This window comes from Magnolia sinica, chromosome 7 (genome assembly GCF_029962835.1).
Source record: "Magnolia sinica isolate HGM2019 chromosome 7, MsV1, whole genome shotgun sequence".
NCBI classification, from domain to species: domain Eukaryota; kingdom Viridiplantae; phylum Streptophyta; class Magnoliopsida; order Magnoliales; family Magnoliaceae; genus Magnolia; species Magnolia sinica.
Window position 1 is genome coordinate 3421693 of NC_080579.1, and position 27405 is coordinate 3449097.

Sequence of the window (27405 nt, forward strand, 5' to 3'; positions counted from 1 at the left end):
GCTGCTCACCTGTTGGTCATTAATCATTTCTAACCATGAGATTTTCACAAAAATGCGGACCGCCAGACGACCATAGCACCTGATTCTCGGGGCATGGGAAACAGAGTGGTCCACCAGTTCAAAATTCTGGGTCTTGCAACAGCACATTTGGGGGAGTCCTACCCTTGCAGTTAGCTTCTGCGATTCTATTATTAAGTTTGAACTATGCCTTAAGCTTAGAGCAGCAACTTGGGCTCGGGTTGAAAAAGCGCCAACTCGATTTGAATTCAGGTTGAGCAAATTCAGGTCGGATTAGGTTGGGTTGGAAATAATCATGTGTATCAGGTCAGTTTTAGCAGGTGGTGTCAGGAATAGAGGACTTCAGGTTAGGTCGATAATAGAGGACTTCGGGTCAGATTTGCGTGGAGAGCCTAGGGTTGGAATTGGGTCAGGTCAGGTCGCAGCTTGGGTCCTCTTGAGGTCAGGTTGGGCATGACCGAACCCGTCCTAGTTGCACCCTTGAGCTATTTTGAGGATGAAGAAAACACATTCACAATTTCAAACAAAACAGCATTCACATTCCAAACTTGGATTCCTAAGTTACACAAAAGTCAACTACTTGAATAAATTTTCAATAAAGACCCAAAAAATTTCCCGCCCATAAAAAACTCAGCTGTTCAAGTTTCTTCCATAACCATACACATGTAATTTTTAGAATTACTTGGAAATTCCGAAAGATCAATACACATGTAATTTTTGGAATTACTTGGAAATTCCAAAAAGATTGAGTGATAGCAAGTACCTAGAGCGGAATTCTGCATGCAGTTTTAGCACATTCTTCAATTCAGCCGGATTTTTCTTGCCACATCCATCAGTTTTCAAATTCTCCAAGTGCACAAAAACAGCTGTCTGGAACTTACACTCAGAAAAGCATCTACATACCTAATCACCGCTTCCGCTCTGTACGCCATTTATAGATGGGTCTGGTAGTCGGGCATGTAAGCTCGTCTTCACGTAGCTTCCGCTTCTGACCCTTTTTCTGTTTCCGATAAATACATGTTATGCAATTACTACATGATAATAGCCATCCAGGAAATAATCAATGAAATAGGAAAAGAGGTAGAAGTAAGGCTTGTAAACCCAGATCCGATTGAAGCAACCGAGTTTGGATCGGGTTGTCAAGGTTATCATCAGGTTGGGTTCAGGTTGAGTGAATTTGTGTCAGGTTAGGTTGGGTTGGGTTCAGGTTGAGCAAATATGTATCAGGTTAGGTCAGGTTGGGAATAATCACATGTTTGGGTTGGGTTGAGGTCGGGTTGGGTCAAGAATAGAGGACATCGGCTTGGTTTCAGGTTGGAATTCGGGGTGGGTCAGGTATGCAGGTTCAATCCTCTTCAGGTTGGGGTTGACCCTCAATCCAACCCATCCCACCTGAGCTGTGCCCCTAGGAAAAAGGGAAGAGGATGAATTTTAAGAATTAAATACCTGTAGTTCCTTCTGCAAGGTCATGTCCATGTACAGCTTTTCCAGCTGGTTAACTCTCTTCTTTCTAATCTCCAACTCTCTGTATGAAGAAGCCGTTTTCCTGTGCAGAAAGAACCAAAGTTGAATGAAATTGGCAAAACGCCACGAGTTTTATCATCACGGATTGAATGCCAACATCAACGAATCAAAACTCAGTTTCGGAGTGCAACTTGCCCAAATACGAAAACCATTACAACTCACACCAGAGAATCTTTCCAACTTGTTCAGACTCGGTCAGAATAAATGTGTTTTAGGGTTGACTTGGTTTGCAGACCGCCAAAACTGAGTTGATTTGACGCTGGCCTAAATTTCATCCCATTGCCAGCATACCCACCAAGAAACAATTGAAAAGACTAGAGCCATGTTTTTTTAAGGTACCAAAGAAATGTTTGGAGGGGGCCTACAGGATCAAATCAGATAGGATATCCCCACCCCATTTCAATTTGTTTGAAATGGAAACAAGATGAAATGGATTGGAGAGTGGTACCTTTGCCACTGTCTGGCCACTTCCAGACAGAACTTTGCATAGAATCCAAGCACCCTATGTTCCAGATTCAAATGGTTCTAGATTTTTATAAATAAAAAAAACTTCCCCACACAAACAGTCCCTAAGCCTCGTAAGTTCTGTAATTGTTGCCATTCCATACTATTGAGATACTTTCTTATGGTGTTTAGTCCCAATGCATAAACTAACCAGTAGCTAGTATTTATATAAAAGGGCTTAATTCCTCTAATTTAAAGTCTATGACTCTATATCAGTTTGGATGTTGTCTTGTGGACATGAGAGCTCTAATCTTGCAAGCTGTGCCAGCTCTTTCAACATTTAATATTTTTTTCATGTCTTCCTGCTTCCAGTTTCCCATCAAATTGAAAAACTGCTCATGTACCCATACACACACGTACATCTATGAATAGATGAATGCACAAAAACTTCAAGAAGTGAAACTCAAAGTCCTTACAGTTTCTCTAAACCAATTACATACCTATGAACAACAAATTTGATGAGAAAACTCCTAAATGCTTACTGATAATGATACAAATGAGGGAACCAAACCTCTAGGGCCCATTTGGTTACCATCAAAGTTCTGTTCGCATGGCTATTCCAGACACATTTGTTCCAGCTAAGGCCTATCTTGATAGGCTATTCTATTGTCATGAGTCACGACAACTCTCTGTCAAACACCTTGCAATAGAATACACATTTGACACATTGGCACCTGCAGACATGCAGCAAATGTGGGGTGCTTGAAGATTCACAGTGGCATGCGTGGAACATATGGGGCACTTGAAGATGGACATTGGCACATGTATGTGCAGAATGGCACATTTTACAATGTGAGGTGATCAATGATTGATGGGGCACATGTCGGGCACTTGAGGATGTGTCGTGGCACATGGTGCACACATAAGGTACATGTGAGGCATCAACACATGGTTCGGTGGCAAGTTGAGTGTGGTCCTATAATGTACGTTATTGGGAATGTGATTGGATAAAAGTGTTTCCTATGTGCACTTTATTGGGATGGATTGGATAAGAGTGTTTCTACTTTTTTCTAGAGATTGTGAGTTGTGACAAACCATGGGTAGTTTCTCCAACAGTCACCTATCCAAATAAGGTTCTTACTTTTCAAATATGAAAGGAATCAAGCAATTTGTTTGTTCAAAAGCAAAAAATGTTACTTGCCAAACTTAAGGAATGCTTCTTACTTTTTGATTTTTTCCGGGATATCCTCAGAAGCAGGTAACTTTCCCCTTTGCAATTGTGATTGTATATCTTTAGCCTCTTCCCTGAAAGCAAAGAATACAGAATAATCCTTCGTAAGAAGTCATTATCATACATCAATTTAGAAATAGAATAAATCAGCAGTCATTCATATGATATAGCAATTCACAAATGGAAAGTCCCTTGCCCCACAAATATATGACAATACTCCATCCTTGATACTTTTCAATTTATTCTAGTCATGATGCATACACCTCTTTCATGGTGACACCCATGATTACCCATGCATTGAACAGGATATACATCCTAACCTCACCTTCACCTAAATATTCATATAATTTATACTTGAAATTTTGAAGTTCGATCTAGTGTTGGAGACATGGTACAAAGGATGGTTTCTAAAGAGCCATGGCTCTAGTTTGGAAACCTAGCTGGTTGACCCAAGACTTGCCCAAGTTGACTTGACCTAGTCACTTACTGATCACTTGGTCAGCTGAAATCCTGTTCGTTGGGACTCCAGACTGCAACAGTTTTTTATTGCCATTAATGGCTCTCTAAAAGAATTTCTTGGAGTCTCCGGTGGGCTCCAACAAAAGAGACCCACTACCTTTTTTTCTTTTTCAAATTTTCATGGTGCTTGAGGCCCCTAGCAAATTGATTAAAAAAATAAAAAATAAAAAAGAAAAAAGAAAAAAGAAAAATAAAAAAGGCAGCACAATTGGGTAGATTGGAAAGATATATTATCCCATGTAATCACACTCACACCTCCATTTTGCAAACAATACCCTTGAATATGTGATTATGGACTACTCTCAAGTACTATTAGATGGATTTAGGTCAGAGGACCAAACATAGTGGAAGCTATCCAGGGGGTGGGCTTAGAGGATGGTTAGCAATATGTATTAGCTAAATGCTTTAGGTGTGGTGCAACCAGCTAATGGAAAGAATCCACCCAACTGTAAGCACCTTAAATCTAAGCACAAGAACCTCAAACAAAGTAGAAGAAACAAACTAGAAGTTTTATTCAATTCAAAGGTGCCTTGAAACTACTCATGAAAAGCCCTTAAATAAGCTCCTTAGACGTACAAAGAAGGTGAGTTCATAATGCCATTGACAACCAATAACTTATTACAAAAATGGAAAGAGTTATTTTCTTTATAAAAAAAAAAAATGCTTAAGAGATAAGAATGAATTTAAAAAGATTTGGCTAATTGATTTTTCATAACTATCAGCCTATTTAGGAGGTTTGGGCCTCCTTATTGATGGGCCAACTGTGGGACTTGGGCTTAGGCCTAATAGGCCTGGGCCTAGCCCATGAATCTTGAGCCCAGTTCAATTTGCATCAAGATGCCAAGCTGAAACATAATTTGGACTGTGCCTCAACATTGAATATCCTAGTGAAGCATTTCAGATTTAGTTGTAGCGCTTGAAAGATTCCCAACACTAACAAGACACTAATTGTCATTGGGAGCCAAGTGAGATTTTTTATTTTTTTTCCATACGCACATTCCTTTCTTTGCAAATGCCCCGTAACACTGCAAGCAGCATCATATCCCACATAATAGAGCCACAGGTGGAAAACGGCCCTTTTTCTCACACCCATCAAGTCATACACGATCTGTTAAAAACCCATGCCAATCCGCCTTGCAACTTACAATGAATGGAGAGGTGATTGACAGCCTCTTCATCGCCCTTGCATAAAAAGCACACATTTGGAATTTGTCATGTTCCTCTTCCTTATCAAATGTTAAGATCCTTTAGCATCAGCAGCCCAAAGGAAAACTTGGATGGGTGGCACGGAAGCTTTCCAAGCCTTCACCAATGGAGAGGGATTTGTGTCTCCACCATGCATTTCATAAGAAGCATCGAGGAGAAAGGAACATTCTTCAACCAATTCCTTACTTTCTTCTCTTCCACCAATGTCTTCTTCTTTTTTTAATATAAAGGTAACATTACCAAGGATTGAACCCTAGATAACTCACACACTACACTCTCTACCAACTCATCTAATGAGCTGGGTACTCTTCCACCAATATGTCAAGATGCACATCACCCAATGAAACGATAGAAGACTATCTTTAGAGTACCATCTTCTAAATGAGTTGATTGTTTTCCAAACATCTAGGCCCCCATTCCTCATTGGAACACACAAGAACTACCATCATCAGATTCTCCACATATCCTAAAAATAGTTGACAACCATAGTGCATTTAGTTCGTCATTATATCTCCAACACCTCTAGCTTAAGCGAGCCCAAACTTATTCTCTTACTCTCCCCACTCCTATAACTCCATCCGGACCATCCCTCAACTTTTGAACTTCCACTCACTTTACAAAGTGGGACTTGCCTCCATCTTTCCCTTCACCAAGAAAATCTCTTTGAAGCTTCTCAATTCTCCTAGCAATTTTCTTAGGCATTCTGATAGAGACATGAAGGGCATCAAAAGGTTGGCCATAACAGACTTAATGAATACAATTCTCTCCTGAGAGTCAAATAAGGCTCAAGTTCCATGGGGCTCAAGTTCTTAACTAGAGATCCCGCATATCCAAATGATCCCTTAGGGCATGTATGGATACGAGGAAAACCATGAAAATCCAGGGAAATGGAAAAGATTTTCCATTGTTGTGACCATTTGTGTTGTTTGGATAGCATGGAAAATGGTGTGCTCCACTACGCGATCATTAGCCTTTTCCATACTCTGTAGTTTACATTCTAAAGCACAAGATACGAGGTGACCATTGGGAGAGGAATATGATATTTGCACTTGTTATCCAAAAAGACACCTAAAAATGGAATCCATGTTTGCATGGAGCCTTGGGAAATAATCATTACATAATGATTGATATTTCCAATACCACACGAAGGATTCTTCAAATCCAACCATGCCCTTAGGTAAAATGCAGGTAGTCTACCTTGCTGACTGTTTAGGTGGAATTGCAATCCACTAGTTGGGGCTTGTAGATGTACGGTACAACTCGGTAGAGGAGATATACTTTCCACGTAGAAGTTATCCTGGCCATTCAAATAACAGACCTGAGTGTAAACTGTTGACCTTTGTAGGCTTTTGGTTGCCCAAAAATTAAGTGGCTTGGTTCACCTGTGGCAGCCCATACTTTTCTCATGACACATTCATGGTGGGACCTACATCCTGAACAGTTCCAACCACTTGCACAGGGCACCCAGCTTGTAGGAGTGCAGATTCATTTCAGTAGTTCACAGACTACTAGACCATGCCTCAAACAACAATACGAAGCACAGGAACCATGTAGCATACAATTATGCCCTGCATGCAATGGTATTAAATGATTGATCTTCAACAACTTGCAAGTATTAATACAATAGCTTCAAGTTTCACAAATACATCACAAAAATTTTATGCCCTATTGTTTACCACTACATCATTAGAAAAAGAAAATGCTCTCAAAGGAATTATACAGATGCTTTAAGCAGTGATCTACGCATTGATGAGGACATCGTGCACACGCACGCCCGCACACCACCACCACTACGCACAAACCGTACATCGGATCGAGCTGAAATTTGGAGGTTTTGGAGTCCATCCCTGGCCGACCAGGGCCAAGGTGGCCTTTTTCTGAATAGTGGGCCCCACACACGTGCGGCCGGGATCACACACACGTCCATCTGGACCATTGTTGCTGTCCACACGCGGGATCATCTTTTGGTTCAGGTTTTTATCTTCTTTTATCCTCTCATAGCCGTTTTTTCATGAATCCTAACCCTATATTACATGATCCCTAATTGATTTACCCCTTTTTATCACCTTAGGGTTCCTTGAATTGAAATTAGGGAATCCCTTGGATTAGGGACTGATTTTTATGCATGAGTAGTTGATTTTATTTCCCTTTGACATTGTTTGGTTTATAATTTTATTGGTCCAGTCCTAGCCTGTGTCGGCTTGGACCAGCATAGATTCCCCTTTAATTGAATGTTTGGATTTTCATGTGGGATGTGGAAGTTGTGTGATTGTTTCTGAATTGGTGTGATCTAAGCCTGCAATCTTGCATATCATATTTAATTTTCCATGTCCTGCATCAAATTTGGTATCAAAGCCTAGGGTTCTTATAGGGGAATTCACCACATATTTAGGGTTTGGTTTGTTTGAGTCCTTCATGCATTCAGTCCATCATATATAGATGAATTTTAGTAACAGTGTGTAGTCTCCTTCATATAGAGTCTCGTAGGGTCATTTAGTTTTTAGACGCATATAGTTGTCATAGCAGGTCCTTAGGTTGAGCAAGTCAGTGTATGCCCACACGTACGGGTCGCGGTTTCGGTTTGCACCCCACACTAAACATGGAGCAACTACAAGAAACAGTGGCCAAGTTAGCCCAGCAAGTTGAGTCCTTGAATAAGCATTTGGAACAACACATAGATAAACGTCTCGAAGAAATAGAGGCCTCCTTCAGGGCAAACCCCACCACTGGGGAGGATGCCCAATCTCAGGCAGTTGGTCGGGATGTTAGACCAAGGAATGGAGGCGGCCAAGGAGTTGGTCATGGGCGCGTACCTGTGCACCCACCCCGTGAGGGACATCATGATCAATATGACCCAGATGCACAACTCCTCAAGGGAGTTAGGGTAGATGCCCCTACTTTTGATGGCCACTTGGACCCTAAAGCTTTTTTAGATTGGTTGGCGGATATGGACCACTATTTTGAATGGTATGATATGTCGGATGCTCGACGAGTCCGATTCGCCAAGATGAAGCTTGTGGGTCAAGCAAAGAGGTTTTGAGCGACGGTTGAGCGAAAAAAAGAAAGAGCGAGGGAACTTCCAATAGTCCATTGGGGAGAAATGAAAGAAACGTTGAAAGAGAAGTACCTCCCTTTCTCTTATCGCATGCGGTTGATTGAGGAGTGGCAGTCTCTTCGACAGGGTTCCATGAGTGTTGCTGACTATATTGAGAAATTCGAAGAGTACTCGACCCGCTGTGAGGTTGATGAGGACCCCGTACTCACCCTTGCTCGTTTTAAAATGGGCCTCCGTCCTGACATTAGGAGAGAATTGCTCGCCAAAGACATAGACACTATCGAACAGTTGTACCAACTAGTGTTAGATGTCGAGCAATACCTTAAAGCATCTGTGGGAAGGCGGTTTGACTTTCGCGAATCTGGTACTAAGGCCAACCCCTCTGGGGCTAGACCTAACACGGGATTCCAAAACAAACCTTCCTCTAATGTTCAGCCCAAACCTAAGGATGATAAGGGTAAAGAGATTGTCGGGTCTAGTTCACGTGGAAGTGGGGCCACTAGGTGTTTTAGGTGTCAGGGGTTTGGTCACTTTGCTCACCAGTGCGGCACGAGAGAGGGCACCAAAGTACTCCTTATTGATGGGCAAGTAGAAGTAGTGCCCCCAGAGAGTGATAGTGAGGAGGAGGAATATGAGCCAGTCGGAACCCCTAGTGATGAGGAAGAGGGAGCACAAGAGTCTTTGACCCTCGCAATTGTGCGTTGCGCTTTACCTCGAGCCAAGAGCACTGATGACTGACGCCGCAACACGATCTTCTACACTTATGTAAAATGTGGAGAAAAGAGCTGTAAGATGATCGTGGATAGTGGTAGTTGTGCCAACGTGGCATCCACTAGCACTGTGAGTCGTTTGGGCTTGAAGCTGGAAGCCCATCCTCAGCCCTATAGAGTCTCCTGGGTTGATGAAACATCCATTCCAGTCTCGCACCGCTGTCTTGTCCCTATTCAGTTCGGATCTTATAAAGACACAATTTGGTGTGATGTTGTTCCTATGGATGTGGGCCATGTCATTCTGGGTAGGCCGTGGCTCTATGACAGGGATGTTACCATATTTGGTCGTTCAAATGTGTGTACATTCTGGTTTGAGGGCAAGAAGGTCAAGCTAAATCCTCTACCACCCAAGAATACAACTGGAAAAGAGTTCACCACACAGAGTGGTGTGAGCGGCCCAAAAGAAGTGAAGGAGTCGAAGTCCAAGTCCAAACCACTCCATATTTTGAATGCCAAAGACTTTGAGCGAGAGACGGAGGCGGACTCGATGATATACGCCCTTGTGACTAGGGAGAGTGTACCAGATACTAGCGTAGAGTTACCCACTGAGGCCATTCAGGTAGTACATGAGTTTCGTGATGTTTTTCCTGATGATTTACCGAATGAGCTTCCCCCTATAAGGGATATACAACATGCCATTGATTTAATCCCTGGGGCAACTCTACCAAACCTCCCACATTACAGAATGAACCCGAAGGAGCACGCTGAGTTGAAGAGGCAGATTGATGAACTCCTAGAGAAGGGTTTCATTCGAGAGAGCATGAGTCCGTGTGCCGTGCCCGCCCTTCTTACACCTAAGAAGGATGGCACATGGAGGATGTGTGTTGATAGTAGGGCCATCAACAAAATTACAATCAAGTATCGATTTCCCATACCGCGTCTTGATGACATGCTAGATATGATGGCTAATGCTACTATCTTCTCAAAAATCGACCTCAAAAGTGGGTATCACCAAATCCGTATACGCCCTGGTGATGAGTGGAAGACGGCCTTCAAGACGAAGGATGGGCTATATGAGTGGCTAGTTATGCCTTTTGGGTTAACTAATGCCCCAATCACTTTCATGCGTGTGATGACCCAAGTGTTGAGACCCTTCATGGAGAAGTTCTTGGTCGTATACTTTGATGATATCTTGATTTATAGCATGACTAAGGAGCAACACTTCAACTATTTGAAGCAGGTTTGTGGGATCCTTAGGGCCGAGAAGTTGTACGCCAACCTAAAGAAGTGCGCGTTCTTGTCTAGTAGTGTGATCTTCTTAGGTTTTATTGTGTCAGCTGAGGGCGTATCGGCGGATCCCGAGAAGGTCAAGGCCATCGTTAATTGGCCTGAACCCCGCAATATTCATGAGGTGCGCAACTTTCATGGCTTAGCCACCTTTTATAGGCGGTTCATTCGAGGCTTCAGTTCCATTGTGGCTCCCATCACGGACTGCATAAAAAAGGGAGAGTTTCAATGGACAAAGGCCGCCTCGAAGGCCTTCAGGGAGATAAAGGTCAAGATGACTAAAGCTCTAGTCACGCGACTTCCAGATTTTTCAAAAGCTTTTGAAGTCGCATGTGACGCGTCAGGAGTCGGCATAGGGGGAGTACTTAGCCAGGAAGGGCACCCTGTCGCCTTTTTTAGTGAGAAACTGAATGAGGCGAAGCAAAGATATTCCACCTATGACAAGGAATTCTACGCGGTAGTGCAATCACTACGCCATTGGCGACATTACCTATTACCGCAAGAATTCGTCTTGTTCTCAGATCACGAGGCCTTAAAATACTTAAACTCTCAAAAGAAATTAAGCCCCAGGCACGCTAAGTGGGTTCAATTCCTTCAAGAGTATACTTTTGTGCTTAAGCACAAGGCCGGTGTAGAGAATAAACCTGCCGACGCGTTGAGTCGTCGAGTCGCATTACTCAACTCCATGAACGTTGAAGTTACGGGCCTTGAGCGCATCAAAGAAGAATATTCTGAGTGTCCAGATTTTGGAGTTGTGTATACGTCTTTATTAGAGAGTCCATCAGGAGCTAACAGTGAGTATTTGATTTTGGACGGATATTTGTTTAGGAGTGACCGCTTGTGCATACCACGCACCTCCCTTCGCGATTTTCTTATCTGGGAGTTACATTCAGGGGGGGTTGCAGGTCATTTCGGTCGTGACAAGACCATTGCCCTAGTGGAGGATAGATTTCATTGGCCAAGCCTCAAGCGGGACGTGGCCAAAATTATAGGGCAATGTCGTACTTGTCAACTGGCAAAGCAAAGGAAACAGAATACAGGATTATATACACCTTTGCCAGTCCCATTCATCCCTTGGCAGGACATCAGTATGGACTTCATGCTTGGACTTCCAAAGACTATTCGAAAGCATGACTCCATATTCGTTGTCGTGGACCGTTTCTCTAAAATGGCCCACTTCATTCCTTGTTCTAAGACCTCCGACGCTTCTCATGTTGCCAAGCTATTCTTTAGTGAGGTTGTCAAACTGCATGAGTTACCAAAAACCATAGTGTCTGACCGTGACGTGAGATTTATGAGTTACTTTTGGAAGACACTATGGCACATGATGAATACTAGGCTCCAGTTTTCTTCTGCTTACCACCCTCAGACCGATGGCCAGACTGAGGTGGTTAATAGGAGCCTAGGGAGTTTACTTCGATGTTTAGTGGGGGAGCATACCGGGACATGGGACGCCGTACTACCCATACGAGTTTGCATACAATAGTTCTGTCAATAGGTCCACCAGTCTAAGTCCTTTTGAAGTCGTTCGGTTATAAGCCTAGGAAACCTATTGATCTTATCCCCATGTCATTGTCTCATAGGCCATCAGAGTCTGCAGAGTCTTTTGCGCATCACATACATTCATTACATCAAGAAATCAGGCGAAAGATCACTACTAGTAATGAGCATTACAAACTTTCTGCAGACCTACATAGACGTTTCAAAGAGTTCAATATTGGGGACTCTGTGATGGTCCGTATCAGGCCCGAGCGGTACCCTCCAGGGGCCATTCGTAAGTTACACGCGCGTAGCGCTGGGCCCTTCAAAATTATAAAGCGAAACGGTCTCAATGCGTATGAGGTAGATCTTCCACCTTCCATGGGAATTAGTTCCACATTCAACGTGGAGGATCTAGTTGCTTTTCAGGGACCCACTGATACTTTGTCCAGCCCTTCGCCCACCCATCCTGATGTCCCAACCTTACCCTTTGATCCATGGCCTCTTCCCGACCTTTCATCTCAGCCTCTGCCTTCCATACCTAGCCTTCACACACCCAGAGAGGAAATAGAGGATATCTTGGACCATGAGATAATTTCCACGTCGGATGGCGGGTTTCAGAAATACCTAGTTAAATGGAAGTCACGCCCAACTTCGGACAGCACGTGGCTCACTGAGGAGGAGCTTCAGAGACTTGATCCAGACATCCTAGAGCGGTTCAGGAGTTTTATTTCGCCAGTGGCGAAATCTTCGCAGCCGGGGAGAGTTGATGAGGACATCGTGCACACGCACGCCCGCACACCACCACCACTACGCACAAACCGTACATCGGATCGAGCTGAAATTTGGAGGTTTTGGAGTCCATCCCTGGCCGACCAGGGCCAAGGTGGCCTTTTTCTGAATAGTGGGCCCCACACACGTGCGGCCGGGATCACACACACGTCCATCTGGACCATTGTTGCTGTCCACACGCGGGATCATCTTTTGGTTCAGGTTTTTATCTTCTTTTATCCTCTCATAGCCGTTTTTTCATGAATCCTAACCCTATATTACATGATCCCTAATTGATTTACCCCTTTTTATCACCTTAGGGTTCCTTGAATTGAAATTAGGGAATCCCTTGGATTAGGGACTGATTTTTATGCATGAGTAGTTGATTTTATTTCCCTTTGACATTGTTTGGTTTATAATTTTATTGGTCCAGTCCTAGCCTGTGTCGGCTTGGACCAGCATAGATTCCCCTTTAATTGAATGTTTGGATTTTCATGTGGGATGTGGAAGTTGTGTGATTGTTTCTGAATTGGTGTGATCTAAGCCTGCAATCTTGCATATCATATTTAATTTTCCATGTCCTGCATCACGCATGGAACTAAATATTATTTCTCAAGGTTGCATACTAATTGTTGGCAAGGTCGTACCTGTCTTCAGCATAATAAACATGCTTATTTGGTAGCTGATTATCAAGAGAATGTAGCATGGAACTTAGCCTTTCAATTTTCTGCAGCAAACAACGAAGCTTTGTCAACTGAACTAATCAAAAACAAGATAAAACATGTACTGAACTGCATTCAAATCCCTACATGACAACACTCATCTACCTTCTTCTCACTCTGAACTTTCTGAAGGACGTATCCTATATCTTGTGTCTTCATCAGCATGAGTTCCTCTTGAGTGTATTTGTTAGCTTCACTCCTAAAAAAAGGTCATCAGTTAGTATGATCAAAGGAGGGAGATGGACCCATTATTTACGGCCACTTTGACTGATAAATACACCATCTTTTCCACTTTTGGTTACACGATCATACAACTTTGTACTAGAACCAAAAGTGGGAGGATGGGTTACTTTCTGTGAAAGTGGGTGCCGATAACAATTCCCAAAATATTTTATTTTTATATATAAAAAAAACACATGCATAGCTACAAAGTTACTGAAACAAAGGAAAATGAAAAGATGTCTATATTTTACTCAGGTCTATGGATTCCATCTACAGTCCTTGTTTTGATCATCTTGAAGTAAAACTCATCTGGGTTCCTGAATGCAGCCTTCTCCTTAAGTCTCTGCAAATAGAATCAAAACACCGGAATATACAAGACATTGTTAAGGCAGAATGAACTATAATTTTCAAATTCATCATCACCATCAAAATCTAAGCCTTATCCAACTAATTGTGGTCAGCTACACAAATCCTTTTCCACCATTCCACTCTATCACAAATTATGATCACATCTTGAAGTATCACCAAAAAGAGTTGTTGGCGGGACTTTTGAGCCCAACAAGGGACAATTTGCACATGGAGCGGCACGGAAATGGAACCTGCAGTGTGTGGGATTCCAATTTCCTACCTTCCTCAAATTTCAAGTAACATATGAATGAGGTCTCAAACCTATCCCACTTGCATCTTTACTGTACTGGATTGTGCTGATCTTGGAAGCTGGGGACCCCCAATCATACCCATAAAGCTCTCTTGAATGAAGATGTAAGTATCCAATAACATAAATTGGCAGAAAGGAGCCACTTGAAGACATACCCGTAATGCATCCTCCTTCTTGTGGAATGCTTGTGCTCTTAACACATAATCTTTATGCTTTTCAAGAAGCCCAAATTTCTTCCTCGATTGCCTATAGGTAAAACATATGCCACCAAATATGAGGGGGGGAAATGGTTAAGAGAAATGAGAGACATTAGATAAAAAGTAGCAGCCACTTACGGTTGAGATCGTTCCTTGTGAGCCTTTCTGTTGACAGCATTTCTTAGGGACGACATCTTTAATTTGATGGGAAAGCAAGTACTAATTCCAAATAGCAAGCAACAAATTTGAGTGGGTTACTTGCAAGGCAGTATTTGATAAGTACTTCCTCCTGATTGAACCTTTTCCACCCCTCTAATTTGCTTCAAATTTCAATAAGCAATACAAAGATCTTAGCTTCCACAGGTTTGAGATAGAAGAACAGGTTCTAGGTGTAAGTGTCGCGTGAGAGAGAACTTATGAGAAAATATTTCAATTGCATTTCTTACATTTCAAAGAAAAGACAAATAAACAAACAAATTGATTCATAATCTGCAATATGTTAGTCTCCGTATGACAGTATTAAAAATAAAATTTAAAATTTTTTAAAACAAAAACCAAAAAAAAAGAAGAAGAAGCTATATTTCTCCGAAATTTTGGTGATCCTTGGAGCCTTTTAGGTATATGCCTACGCTTTAAAATGTAAATTTTTAAAAGGTGTCTCCATGATTCAGCCCACCAAAAATAAATAAGGGTGCGTTTGGTTGCACCAAATATCATGAAATTTCATGATATTTCCACCAAATTGGACTGATTCACCATCATCATCATAATCATCATCTAAGCTTTATCTTGACTAATTGGGGTCGGCCACTTGAATACCGTTCCGCCATTAGACTCTATCACATACCATATCCTACCAAATTAGACTGATTAATCAAGATATTTAGTGCAACCAAACTCGCCACAAATAAATAAAACCAATAAATAAATAAATAAACCACGGAAAGATTACCTAGTCCGCCCAAACCACCCCCAAACTGCGAATCAGCTCATTCGAATGAATTCCTAGTTCGATACGCGCAAAATTCAATGGTTAGATTGAACAGATTCGCTCCAGTTTGTCAATCAAATCAGCTGTGTTCTTCTTTAATAATAATAAGAAGAAGGGTGTGTTTGGTTGCACAAATTTCATGAGATAATGCACCAAATCAGACTAATGAATCAAGCAATATCACGATACTTGGTGCAACCAAACGCGCCTGAAAGTCGAGAAGAGGAAGAGAAAAACATTAGAGATGGAGAGAGAGAGTACCGTAAAAATGTGGTGACTGCTTTAGAAGCCCTTCGCCACTGCCGCGAGAGACGAAGAAAATAAAAAACCCTGGGACAAAAACTCTGGTGATATTCTACCACCGTCTACAAAATGGTGGTGACCATTGATCTTACACGTGGCATGTATACAGGCGGCTCGGCTTGCTGTGGGGCCACCGTGATGAATGTCTTATATCCACGCTGGCTATTCGTTTTTCTGGCTCATAGGGCATGAGCCCAAAATGCAGCAGATCCAAATATCAGGTGCACCACACCACAGGAAACAGCGGTGACTCAATACCCACCGTTAAAACTTTCAAGGGCGCCACCAGAATGCTTATTTTGCATCTAACCCGTTGATAAGGTCATAATAACCTGGATGAAGGGATCACATAACTATCAGATTGATCCAGAACTTTTGTGGCCCAAAAAATATTTAACTGGTCATTCGCCGCTATTTCCTTTGATGTGATCCACCTGAGATTTGGATCTGCTGTATTTTTTTGGTTGAATTTGGATCCACTGTAATTTTTTGGTTGATGTCCTAAAATGAACTGGAGAAACAGATGGACGGAGAGGATATAACTATATTATTATGGTGTGCCCCACGGATCCACTGACCTCTGTGGATCCAGCTATCCACCGAAGCTGCGCGCATATGTACCAGACGCGAATTTCCCGCGAGAGTAGGGCTGTCAATGGGCCGGGTCTGGGGTAGCCTTGACCCGGATTTTGAATTGTTTTCCGCCTATTCCAAATTCTAATTTTTCGGGCTCGATCCCAGCCCATTGACACCCCTACACAAGAGGGCTATGGCTGTCAATGAGCCGGCGTCGGTAGGTCTTGGCCTCGATTTTGAATTGTTTCAAGTTGGGCCGCCAGGTCAATCCTATTTAAATTTTATTTTTTCATGCCCAGGCCTAACGGCCCATTAAGACCCCTAAAGAGAGCGAGTGCAACAAAGCGCCAAGTGGGGACACGGATGGCCTACGACTAGGGGTGTACATCGAGTCGAACCGAGTCGAACTAGGCTCGACCACTAGGTGATCTCAGCTCGAACTCGGCTCAACTCGGTCCTCAAGCTTGACTGGCAAGCTCAACTTGCTTCGATCAGCAGCTCAGGCCGGTTTGAGCCAAGATCGAGCTAAGTTCGTCATTGCAGCATTTTCACAAACACCTAGACTGCACCTTCAAAATTTCACTGTATTTGAGACATAAACAATGGTTTTTTAAAGGTATTTTTATCAAACACCTTCTAAGCAATATAAAAATCAAGAAAAAAAGAGTGTTAGTTTCATATACATACCTTCCTTGCCACCAGCCACACTTCTTTGAATCATTTCATCAAATACTTGGTAAGCAACATTAATATCAAAGTAACCAAGTCACCGAACTAGTTTCATCCAAGTTCGATTCAAGCTGGGTTCGATCCGAGTCGAATCAAGCTGGGATGAGCTCAAACTCATTTTTGAGCTCAAAAAATCAGCTCAACTCGACTCGAACTCAGCTTCAAACCAAGTTGAATTGAGCTTTTTTCAGTCGAGTCGAGCTAGCTAACCAAGCTAGCTCGGTTCGTATACACCTCTACCTACGACGCTACCAGTACATGAGCTTAACTGAGTTGAGCTTGGCCTAGCTCGGCTCGGCTCGGCTCAACCAACAGGCTACCCCAGTTCGATCTCTGCTCAGCTCGGTCTTCAAGCATACCTAGCTAGCTTGGCTCATCTCAGTCAGCAACTCAGGCCAATTCGGTCCGAGTTTAAGCTTGATCTTTCAAGTCGAGTTTGAGTTTGAGCCAACAAGTCAAATTTGAGTTTATGTTTTAGAATTTTTAATATATATAATATAATATATAATTGATTTAAATATATAAATATTTACAAAACATTTATATTACCAAAATCGATCAAAGTTGAATCAATTCAAACCGAGTCAACTTTGAGTCAAGTTCCGAGCCAAGTTGAGTCAAGCATGGTATAGCTCGACTCTAAATTTTTTTGAACTCAAAAATTCAGCGAGTCAAATTGAGCTTTTTTGAGTCGAGTCAAGTGAGTTAACTGAGCTTACTCAATTTGGACAGTGCTTTGTGGGCCCCAACATGCCTTTTACCCATGCATTTTATTTTTATTTTATTTTCATATCATTTTAAGACATGAACCAAAACATGAGACAATCCAAATCTTAACCGGACCCTACCACAAAAAATTAGTAGTGATTAAGTGCTCACCATTTAAACTTCCTAGAGCTCATTGTAATGTTTATTTGTCATCCAACCTGCTGATTAGGCCACACGGACCTAGATGTAGGAAAAAAACAAATATCAGCTTCGTCCAAAACTTTTATGGCTCCAAGTTTTTAACGGTGAGAGTTCAATACCAATATTTTCCATGTTGTGGTCCACATTAGATTTGAATATGCCTCATTTTGGGGCTCATGCACTAAAAATATACGGAACAATGGATGCACAGTAGCATACTATAGCTACTGGTTACTGACAGTGTCAACAGGCAATTCCCATCCGCTGGGCGGGCAGCTATGGTTTCTATGCCACATCTAAATCCACCCGTGCATTGAGGTGGGCCCACGGTCAGGGCCGCACCTACCTGCCTGGATCTGGGGTCGCACCTAATCAGCGTTCAAGTCGGACATGCCACAGCAAACTGTAGGGAGGGAAACACCACCCACCATTGAAACCGACGGGATTGAGTGGTGACCGCGATACCACCCAAGCTGGCTGGTGGAAAAGTTCTGTGGGCCCACCATTATATATATATATATATATATGTGTGTGTGTGTGTGTTTTATTCACACTGCCCATTTACAAAATTTAAGGATGACACATATTCTATATTCTTGTCATCCATCCAATTTTTCATATCAATTTAAGAATGAGCCTAAAAATGAAGATCCCAATCTCAAGTGGACCAAACCATAGGGAACAGTAGAGATTGATTGCCTGGCTTATATTTGTTTTTTGTTTCTCCTTCATCCATATTAAAGTAGTCTTATCAAAGCAATCAGTTATCGATCATATCTCAATATTGACATAATATTAATGATTTCTTGATCTTATTTATGGGCCACTCTAGTGGCATGACTCTTAGAAACTTAGTTATTGATGAGCTGGCATCCGTATACCTAGTGCATGATGTAGAAACCTCATGCATACCATATGGCTACATCTGCATCGTTGGATTTGGCACTTCGTGCCCAAATATATGGACAACAATTAAGTACTCCGCTTGTGATTTTTATTTTATTTTTTTTAATGGGCTGAGTCCTAGTAATCAAAATAATAGGATGATCCAATCCATTTGATTTTGTCTTTTATAATAGTTAGTTTATTGTGAACCATTCATTTGATAGCTGCTAAATTCAATGGTATGGCTTGTTTAATTAGTGTGATTTTGGTGGTACGTTACACCTAAAGATGTGAAGCATCACGTCGATTGACATCATAGCATGTCATCTGTGTAGAGAAAGATCTACCATTATAAGACGACCGTGTCAAACTAACATTTCAGTCAACTTCCAAGTTAAATTAGATGCTAATGCTCTGAAAGAGAAATGTTCCCATTAGAAAAGAGATGCCTTATTTTCCCTTAATTACATAGAACATTTTATCTCTAGAAAAGGTGGACCACACCATAATGATTACATATGCAAAATTTAGGATGCAGATTTTTCAGAAGAATAGGAACTTTTTTCTCCGCTTAATCGCTTGTAAATTTCTATAATTGCATAAGATGCATTATTATGCAAATTAATCTACAAAACCACAAATAAACATAATAACAAGTATAAGACAAAAAGAAAATTAGAGAACATAATAAGAAAAATACCACCGATTTTACGTTGAAAACCTTCTCAATCTGAAAAAATCTTGTCTTTTTCAGCACACTGACACTCACATATGCATGCCCACACACCCACCACTTGTGCTGCCATCATCCATCTTAAAGTACCATACACATGTTAATATGCAACATTCATAACACATGCCACAACCCATCTTCAAGTGCCCCTCATTTCCAGGTACTCAACATGTGCCAATGTACCAAATGTATTGGTTGATGTCATATATAATTTCTCAATAAAAATAAAAATAAATTAACATAACCACACTAGTATTAATTGGTCATCATGTCGACTCATTGCTAACAAAGGAAATATATATATATATATATATATATATATATATATACATATATATATTTGCATTTACTAGATCTTGTAAGCTTGTAACATATATTAAACCTGAGATCTAAAAATCCCAAACATGAAATAAATAAATAAATAAAATCAAGGAAAATCAACATGGTAGACCTCAGTCATATTTGGATAATATAGGCCAAAGTTCTGCTCAGTCCCAACTGGTTTTTCATCCTCATTGAAAATTGCAAATATGTATGTCTCTATCTCCTTTCCTGGCCTCTTTGGTGTCCCATTCAAGTGTGTGATCAGATTGTTGTTGTAGGTCATCGCATTTGGGATTGTCGCCATGTTGCCGTTCCCCCTCGACGGCCATCCGGTCTCTGAGACCACGATCTCCACCGATGGCCCACCCACCTTCTCAAGTGCCGAGTACACCGCGTCGATCATGGCATCAAATAGGTTGAAATACTTGCAGGTCCCATCGATCACGACGGGCTTTGTAGCATTGAAGAGTGCATAATCCAACCCTACATTCTTAGGGTCAGCTGCATAAGCAAAATATGGATACACATTTACTAGTAGTGGAACCCTGTTGGCCTCTAGATAAGCTACGATGGGGGCCATGATGGGGCCCACCTCTTCCGAAAATGAACCGCTGGATGGAGGAAAGGACGCCCCAAGTACTTGGGTACCTACAGTAGTGCTGACAGGGATTGGCAGATTGGCAGCTTTCACGGCGGTTGCAATGTTCTTTATGGCTGGGAGCACATTAACAGCTAGACCACTGGGAATTACCTCATTGCCGGCGGATACATATCGAAAATGGACTGCATTGGCATGGGGAACCACATTGGTGCTTACCCAAGTGGCCGCAAAGGTCGAATCGCTCCCGAGCTTTTGGAGATCTTCGTTACGGACACCGAGGATGACGTCAATTCCAGAACCTTCTAGAGCTTTGAGTGCGCCGGGATTTGGGTCGAAAAGGCGAACCATCTTGATTTTTCTAGACTTGAGAAGTTCCACCACCTTATCTGGGGTTGGAAGGTTGTCACCCAACATTCCATAATTCACACCTACACTTTGTGCCACTGCATTAACCCAAACCCAACAAATGATATATTGATAATGAATGGATGAGATGATCCATCGATGGGATGGCCCACCACACCAATGCTAACATGTAAATAGAAAACCATACTTGAAAAAAAAACAAGAAAAGATGGAGATTACCTGCTAAGGTGTTGAGTTTGGGCCCCACAACTGCAAAGGCTACAACACAAACGAAAATAAAACCTTTCATGGAAACAAACTCCTCCATCTTTCTATCTTTTCAATAGCCTGGTTTTTCAACAATTAGCAAATCAATGCACCAATCGTACCATTGTGGGGGCACATACACGAAATCAGGACCATTCATCTAGTAGGGTCCGCAGTGATCATGGCCTTGGCCAGATATTCGGTTGGTCCACTCCTCAAGCAGTTGTATACAAACCAACGTGTATACTCAGCTGATGGTGGACTGGACTGATTTTTGAGCCAGTTGATGTTATAAGCGGTCCCCACCTGATCAATGGCTTGGATCATGCAGAAAACCCCTCTATCCCCTCTAATGTGCCACATGATTAGTACATACTAGATTTGAAAAATAAAAACTGGTCCCATCATGAAGACCACCTGGTGCAGCCAATAACCTGATGTGGCCTACCTGATGAGAAGATCAACCCCTTTTTTTGTGGACCCCACCTTTTGGACGGCTGGGATGTCTTGCATACATGAAACATTGGCGGGAAAAGTGGTGCATGCATGGTGGAGTGGTAGATAAGCAATTTGAAAATAAGACTACAACTCTACAAGAAACCTACCTCGAATTCTTCTTCAAAAATTCTCGATGTGATGAAAACGACATGAAATGAAATGGGCTTTTTATAATTGCAAAAATGAAAAATAAAATAAAATCCTATCTTAGGAAGAAAAACAGACTTTCTTTTTATTTATTTTTTATGGCAATCCTAATCTCTTAATGGTACGTGGCCCATATCTCTGTACACTACACACATGTTTTCAATTCTCACACGTATGGCCCATGGCTGCATAATCCAGACCATTGGCATGCTTTTTCCAACCGTGAATGGACTATGGTCCAAAGCTCTTCTTAATGGGAAAATTTTAATATTTTTATTAAGGCATACAAATGGACGGTTAAGAAGATGGAAATAACGACGGTCCAGATTCACCCAGAAAGGGTCCTAGTATTGGGAGTTGGGGGTCTTGGCACGATTGCAATGTGGGAGATTTACGGTGGGAATCCATTGATCAATGGTTGGATTGCTGAACAATGGGCCCCACTTGTAAAAATTGAAAACCCATGTGTATTTATGCAAAGATGCAGGCCACGTCATCGTGTAATTCTTCTTTATGTTATCCTATCACTTAATCCTAGAGAGCGAATTAGGTGAGACCCTGGACTCACCCAAGACGGTGCGGCCCTTACCATCGGCCCACCTTGATGTATTTATTTTATATCCACGCCGTCCATCCGTTTTTCTATATCAATTTATAGAAATATTATCAAAATGAAGCAGATCCAATTATTAGGTGGACCATACCATAGGAAAAAGTGGTGATTGACCATTAATGGGCCATAAAAGTTCTGGATCAAGCTGATATTTGTTTTTCTTCCTTCATCCAGGCTTATGTGACCTTATCAAAATATTAGATGGCAAATAAACACTACAAAAACATTAATATATGCCCTAAGAAGTTTTTAATGATCAACCGTTCAATCACCACTGTTTCTTATGGCATAGTCCACCTGATAATTTGATCTGCTTTATTCTTGGGATAGTGCCCTAAAATGATCTGGAAAAACGGATGGACGGCGTGGATATAGAATAAATATATCTAGGTGGGCCCCACAGTAAGGGCCGCACTGTCTTGGGTGAGTCCAAGGTCTCACCTCTCCGCTCCCTTAATCCAAATGGATATTTTTGCTGGACTGTGATGATTAAGAAATACGGTTTTTATTGATTAAAAAGATCTCCGTTTGATTCAATGAGTAATGAGAGCATTATAAGTTATAGTGCTCCTAATTACATTGGGACACTTAGACAGTCCAATCCATTGATCTAGACTGTTCATTATGTCCAATACACATTTCATGACCTAGCATGCAGATATTGCACTAATCCGACAAATATTGACCGTTTGATCATTGTACTTTAATATGAACGGTCAAGATTGATAACATGAAATAGTTCCAATCAATAATTTCAACCATCTATTTATTAGAGCCAATCATCGATTGCTTATGATTCCCTTTTGTTAGGACATCTTAACCGTCCAATCCATGGCTTGGAAAAACCATGGTATGGAAAATGAGGCCAAATCAAAGATGGATTGGATCGTCTGATCAGTGTAATTTTTGGACAGTAGGACCTGAAACATCTGATAGATGTAATGAACCGTCTAGATCAATGGATTGGAAGGTTTAAGTGCCCCAAAACAAGTGGGAGCACTATAACGTGCTTTAGTGCTCCGAGAGGAATGGGCCATTTCTCTGATTCGATTTACATGAATTGTATATTCGATCTATTGATTAACGTGATTTGGTGGTCCACACCTAGACAAATTATCTCGGTAAGATCAGCGAGAAATCCAACGTTTTATGAGTCAGCTACTGACGTGGCTGGTTTTGATTGGCTGAAAAACACTTGTGGCAGGTCTGTGGAGCCCACGGTAATTTATATGTTTTATGTACGCCCTTCATTCATTTTTACATTTCATTTTAGGGTATGAGCCAAAAATGATACAGATCCAAGGCACAAGTAAGTCACGCCATAGAAAATAATTGTTACAAATTGCGTTTTGGTCCAACTAGTATTAATTCAAGGACCCGTTAATGCTATTTAATACCAAGACAGAAAAGTTATTACAAGAGGAACCGTAGCCAGTGGTAGTGGTCCACTATAGTGTTAAAGTGAAATCCACCTCAACCATTAGGTGAGTCACCCCCATATTAGAACTCTCCAAACTATTTTTGGACATTAGGCATAAATTTTTAGTGTGAAATCCACCTCAACCATCAGGACAAGTTCACTGGGTCTGTTTGGCTCGTCATGCATATCCTGGGATATCGTGATCCCATCCCTCCTAATACCGTGGGATCGGTCCAGCCAAACAGGCCCTTAATTGGTTTGGCCCACCTGAATCACATAAGCCCTTAATTTTTGGACATTAGGCATAGATTTTTAGTGTGACATCTTAATGGTTGGAGTGGATTTCACATGCAAGCATGTTGAGCATGGTAACAATCAAGGGCGGACGTCTCTCCCACTGTTTCCATTGTTGTGGTTGAATTGAATCAAAGGTTAACATGTTTTTTTTTACTCTAAACCTATTACGGAATTACGCATCTAATGATTGGAGTGAATCTTACTTACACATCATGATGGGCCTGTAAAAATAGGAGGGCGGTTATCTGCGCTGTCGGCACCACTCGGTTACATGGATGAATACCACCAAGGATGAGTGATTTCAAGTCATAAAGGTTGGTCATTCAGATGGGGCTGCTATAGTGTTAATTTGAAATCCACTTCCATCATCAAGTGGATCACCCAATGTTAGATCAAGGGACTTAAAATCAGTCCCAACATGATTTATATGTTTTATCCACGCCGTCCATATATATTTTCAAATTGATCCCAAAACTGAGATAGATCCAACGTTCAAGTGGACCACACCACAAGAAAAAGTGGAAATTGAAGGCCTACCTTCAAAAACTTAATGGGTTTCACATAAGTTTTAGATCAAGCTGGTATTTGCATTTTCCCTTCTTCATCCATGTCTATATCACTTTATGAATAGGTTAGATGGAAAATAAACATCATGGTGGGCCCTAGGAAGATGTCAACACCGAGCATCATTGTTCCCACTGTTTCTTTTGGTGAGGTTCACTTGAGCTTTGGATCAGCCTCATTTTTGGGGTCATGACTTCAAGTAATATGAGAAAATGGATGGACGGTGTGGATAAAACAAATGCATCATGGCGAGGCACAAATATCTTTGCCATCTATAGACGCCCATGCAGAAGATGTCGATCTTTCCTCGAAAGTATACTATTTTCTGGGAACCGGTGGAGGGACGCCAGCAGTGATATTTTGAGGGGCTACACGTTGATGTGTATATGATATCAAATCCAACGATTATATTTGTAATAAAATCCGACCGTTAGATGTGTAATCCCATGGTAGGATAGTAGCCAAAACATCAGGATGATATATTATTAATTTGAAGCACACAGAGGAAAATAGTTAGGAGAGAGACATCCACCCTCGATTTTTACAAGGCCCACTATAATGTGTAAGTAAAATCCATTACACCCATTAGATGCGAAACCAAAGATTGGCATAGAGGCTAAAAAATCAAGCTCAAATGTGATTTAAGTGGGTCACATTTAGGGAACAGTGTAGAGGGTTAGATTTTTCGATAAAATTTTTCCAATAATTGTGGCCCAACTGACATAAAGATGGGCAGATTTTTTGGCCCTGGGTCAAATAGAGGGTGACTCACCTGATGGCTGGGCTGGATTTCACTTTAACACCACAGACCATAGTGAGGCCCACCTAAGCTGAGTACTCCTTTTGCAAAGTAACCTCGAGCGGTTCATCTCCACACGAGGGCATTTATTAACATTGGTTGATATGTAAATTAGATAAGGGATTTCATGAGAAAATGGAATGAATTAGGAAGCTGCACACATGTGATGTATTTGTGTGGTGGTATATAAAATCTGGTCCATTAATTAGGTAGGATTTCTTTTAAACATGTTAAGCATATAAATTATTATTTTTAATGATTAGTGGTATGATATTTATTTACAAGAAAACGGGACTATTAGAAATTCATTTTAGCCATACATATTTAACTTGTATGTGTGGCTTCAGTGATGATGATCGTCTACTAAATTTTAGCAAATAAAATATAATTAGTAGGCCTTATTTAATGGACAAGTCAGATCTTTGACATATAATTTCTATCATACTTGTGTAAAACTTAATGTTACCTATCCTCACATGTGCTATATTACTTGAAGTAGAAAAGTAAATTTTCGCTATTAAATAGACAGCCAGATGAATAGGGTAGATTTAATACAAACATAAAGGTGTACCCCACCTATCTTCCCATCTAAGGAAGTTTCTGGTGACGGCTCCATTAGAAATGGATGCCTCCATCGCTGCCTAGGAAAGTGGATAAGGGGATTAGGTATCAATCCTGTCCATCGCTGGCTAGGAACATGCATGGCTCTAAGGGGCCATTGTGATCTATGAGTTTCATCCACATTGTTCATCTGTTTTTTTATATTATTTTAGGATGATTTTTTTTTTAAAAAGAAAACAAGCAAATCTAAGGCTCAGGTGGATTACACTAGTGGAAGCAACAGTGATAATGACATACCAATTGAAAAAGTTGAGAGAGACGTGGAATCTTGATTTCTACAAAGCCCACCCCGATGAGAATGTAAAATCTACTATAACCATTAGCTGCCCCGCTAAATGCTAGACCTTGTACCCAAAATTCAAGCCCATATGTAATTCAAGTGGGCCACACCAAGAGAAAAAGTTTAGAGGGTTAGCTTTTTATCTACACTTTTTTCAATTGTGTGGTCCACGTGAACAAGGGATGGGGCTGGTCTTTTTTGTAATGGGTCTAACATGCAGTGACTCACCCGATGATTGGGTGGATTTCACATTATTGCTACAATGGAGCCCACCCAAACAAATGACTTCTTTTCATCAATTATATGAAAAAAATTATTAACATCACCTGCTTATTAAATGACATAGCTAGTTGGACCAATTTCTATCATCCAACTAGTTGTGTGTAAACATTTCTTTTGTGTGTGTGTGTGTCACTTCATCCGTGGTTGACGCTCAAGAAGGTATTAACGAGGGTGTCCTAAGAACTGCTTCTGGTGGCGTGGTCAATTTGAACCTTGGATCAGCCTTTATACTGGGTTAATAATATAAAATGATATGGAAAAATAGATAGCCTAGATATAAGCCATAGATAAGGGTGGCCCCTTGGGCCTCTGCCTGTCCCGAGCTTGGAACAGGCTGGGGTCGTTCCTAATCCGCCCCCAATGAGGTTTGGTCACGTCGTTCCAGATGAATATCCCTGTGCGAAACGGATCGGCTACTCCCCAGCTCCCTTAGGTGGCTGATGGTCGGTGCTATGTGGGCCCCACAATAAGATTCATCAAATTTTATAGATCATTTTAGGGCTTGATACCAAGAATGAAAGGAATATAAATCTCAGGTGGATTACACCACAGGAAAACAATAGTGATTGGATATCCACCATTAAAATCCTCGCAAGGCCCACTGTACTGTTTATTTGACATAATACAAACCCAGGTGAAGGGAAAAAAGATCAGCTTATCTAAAACTTATATGGCTCCAGAAGGTTTTTAATGGTAGATGCTCATTCAAAACTGTTTCATATAATGTGGTCCACTTGAGATTGTGTTATATCTAATATTTGGTCTCATAACTAAAATGATCTAGAAAAATAGATGGACGGCGTGATGAAACACATACATCAAGGTAGCGCCCATAGAGCACCGACCACCAGCCATTGGCTGGTGGCTGGGGGAGTAGCCAATCCGTTTTCAACTTTTCATCCCCGTGGCGGGTGCTGCAGGCAATCTGCTTCCTTGAGGCACGCCACACCACAAGGAACCCTGGGGCCACCATGGTGCATATCTTTCATCCTACCCGTTCATCAGCTGTAACTCAAAGACTCAAGAGAATAAAAGGGAAGATGCAAATATCAGGTGGGCCACAAAACCTGATCCTTGTACAATTGTGGCTGCAGCGCACGTTTTGTGTTGGCCCACCTAAAGGCCAGCTCGGATCTCACACGCGTGCACCACATTGGCACGTGAGAATCACCTTCATC

General features: G+C 41.5%; 2 protein-coding genes across 3 annotated transcripts; both read right to left on the reverse strand.

Moving 5' to 3' along the window:
- Positions 1-595: 595 nt before the first annotated feature.
- Positions 596-15445, reverse strand: LOC131250865 (probable U3 small nucleolar RNA-associated protein 11). 2 transcript variants are annotated; one of them, XM_058251236.1, is made up of 10 exons: positions 15296-15376; positions 14996-15048; positions 14182-14363; positions 14002-14092; positions 13440-13531; positions 13072-13165; positions 12892-12971; positions 3211-3291; positions 1465-1564; positions 596-1018 (listed from the first exon to the last, which is right to left on the reverse strand). In XM_058251236.1, the coding sequence occupies exons 3-10, from the start codon at positions 14235-14237 to the stop codon at positions 926-928; spliced, it is 687 nt and encodes a 228-aa protein (XP_058107219.1). In that variant the 5' UTR covers positions 14238-14363; positions 14996-15048; positions 15296-15376; the 3' UTR covers positions 596-925. The 2 variants fall into 2 exon arrangements, with proteins under 2 accessions (XP_058107219.1, XP_058107220.1); XM_058251237.1 differs by lacking the exon at positions 14996-15048 and having other exon boundaries at positions 15296-15445.
- Positions 15446-19596: 4151 nt separating this feature from the next.
- On the reverse strand, positions 19597-20767 carry LOC131251887 (putative glucan endo-1,3-beta-glucosidase GVI). Its single transcript, XM_058252881.1, has 2 exons — positions 20732-20767; positions 19597-20622 (listed from the first exon to the last, which is right to left on the reverse strand). Exons 1-2 carry the CDS (start codon positions 20765-20767, stop codon positions 19597-19599), a joined length of 1062 nt encoding a protein of 353 aa, XP_058108864.1.
- Between the last annotated feature and the right edge of the window lie 6638 nt (positions 20768-27405).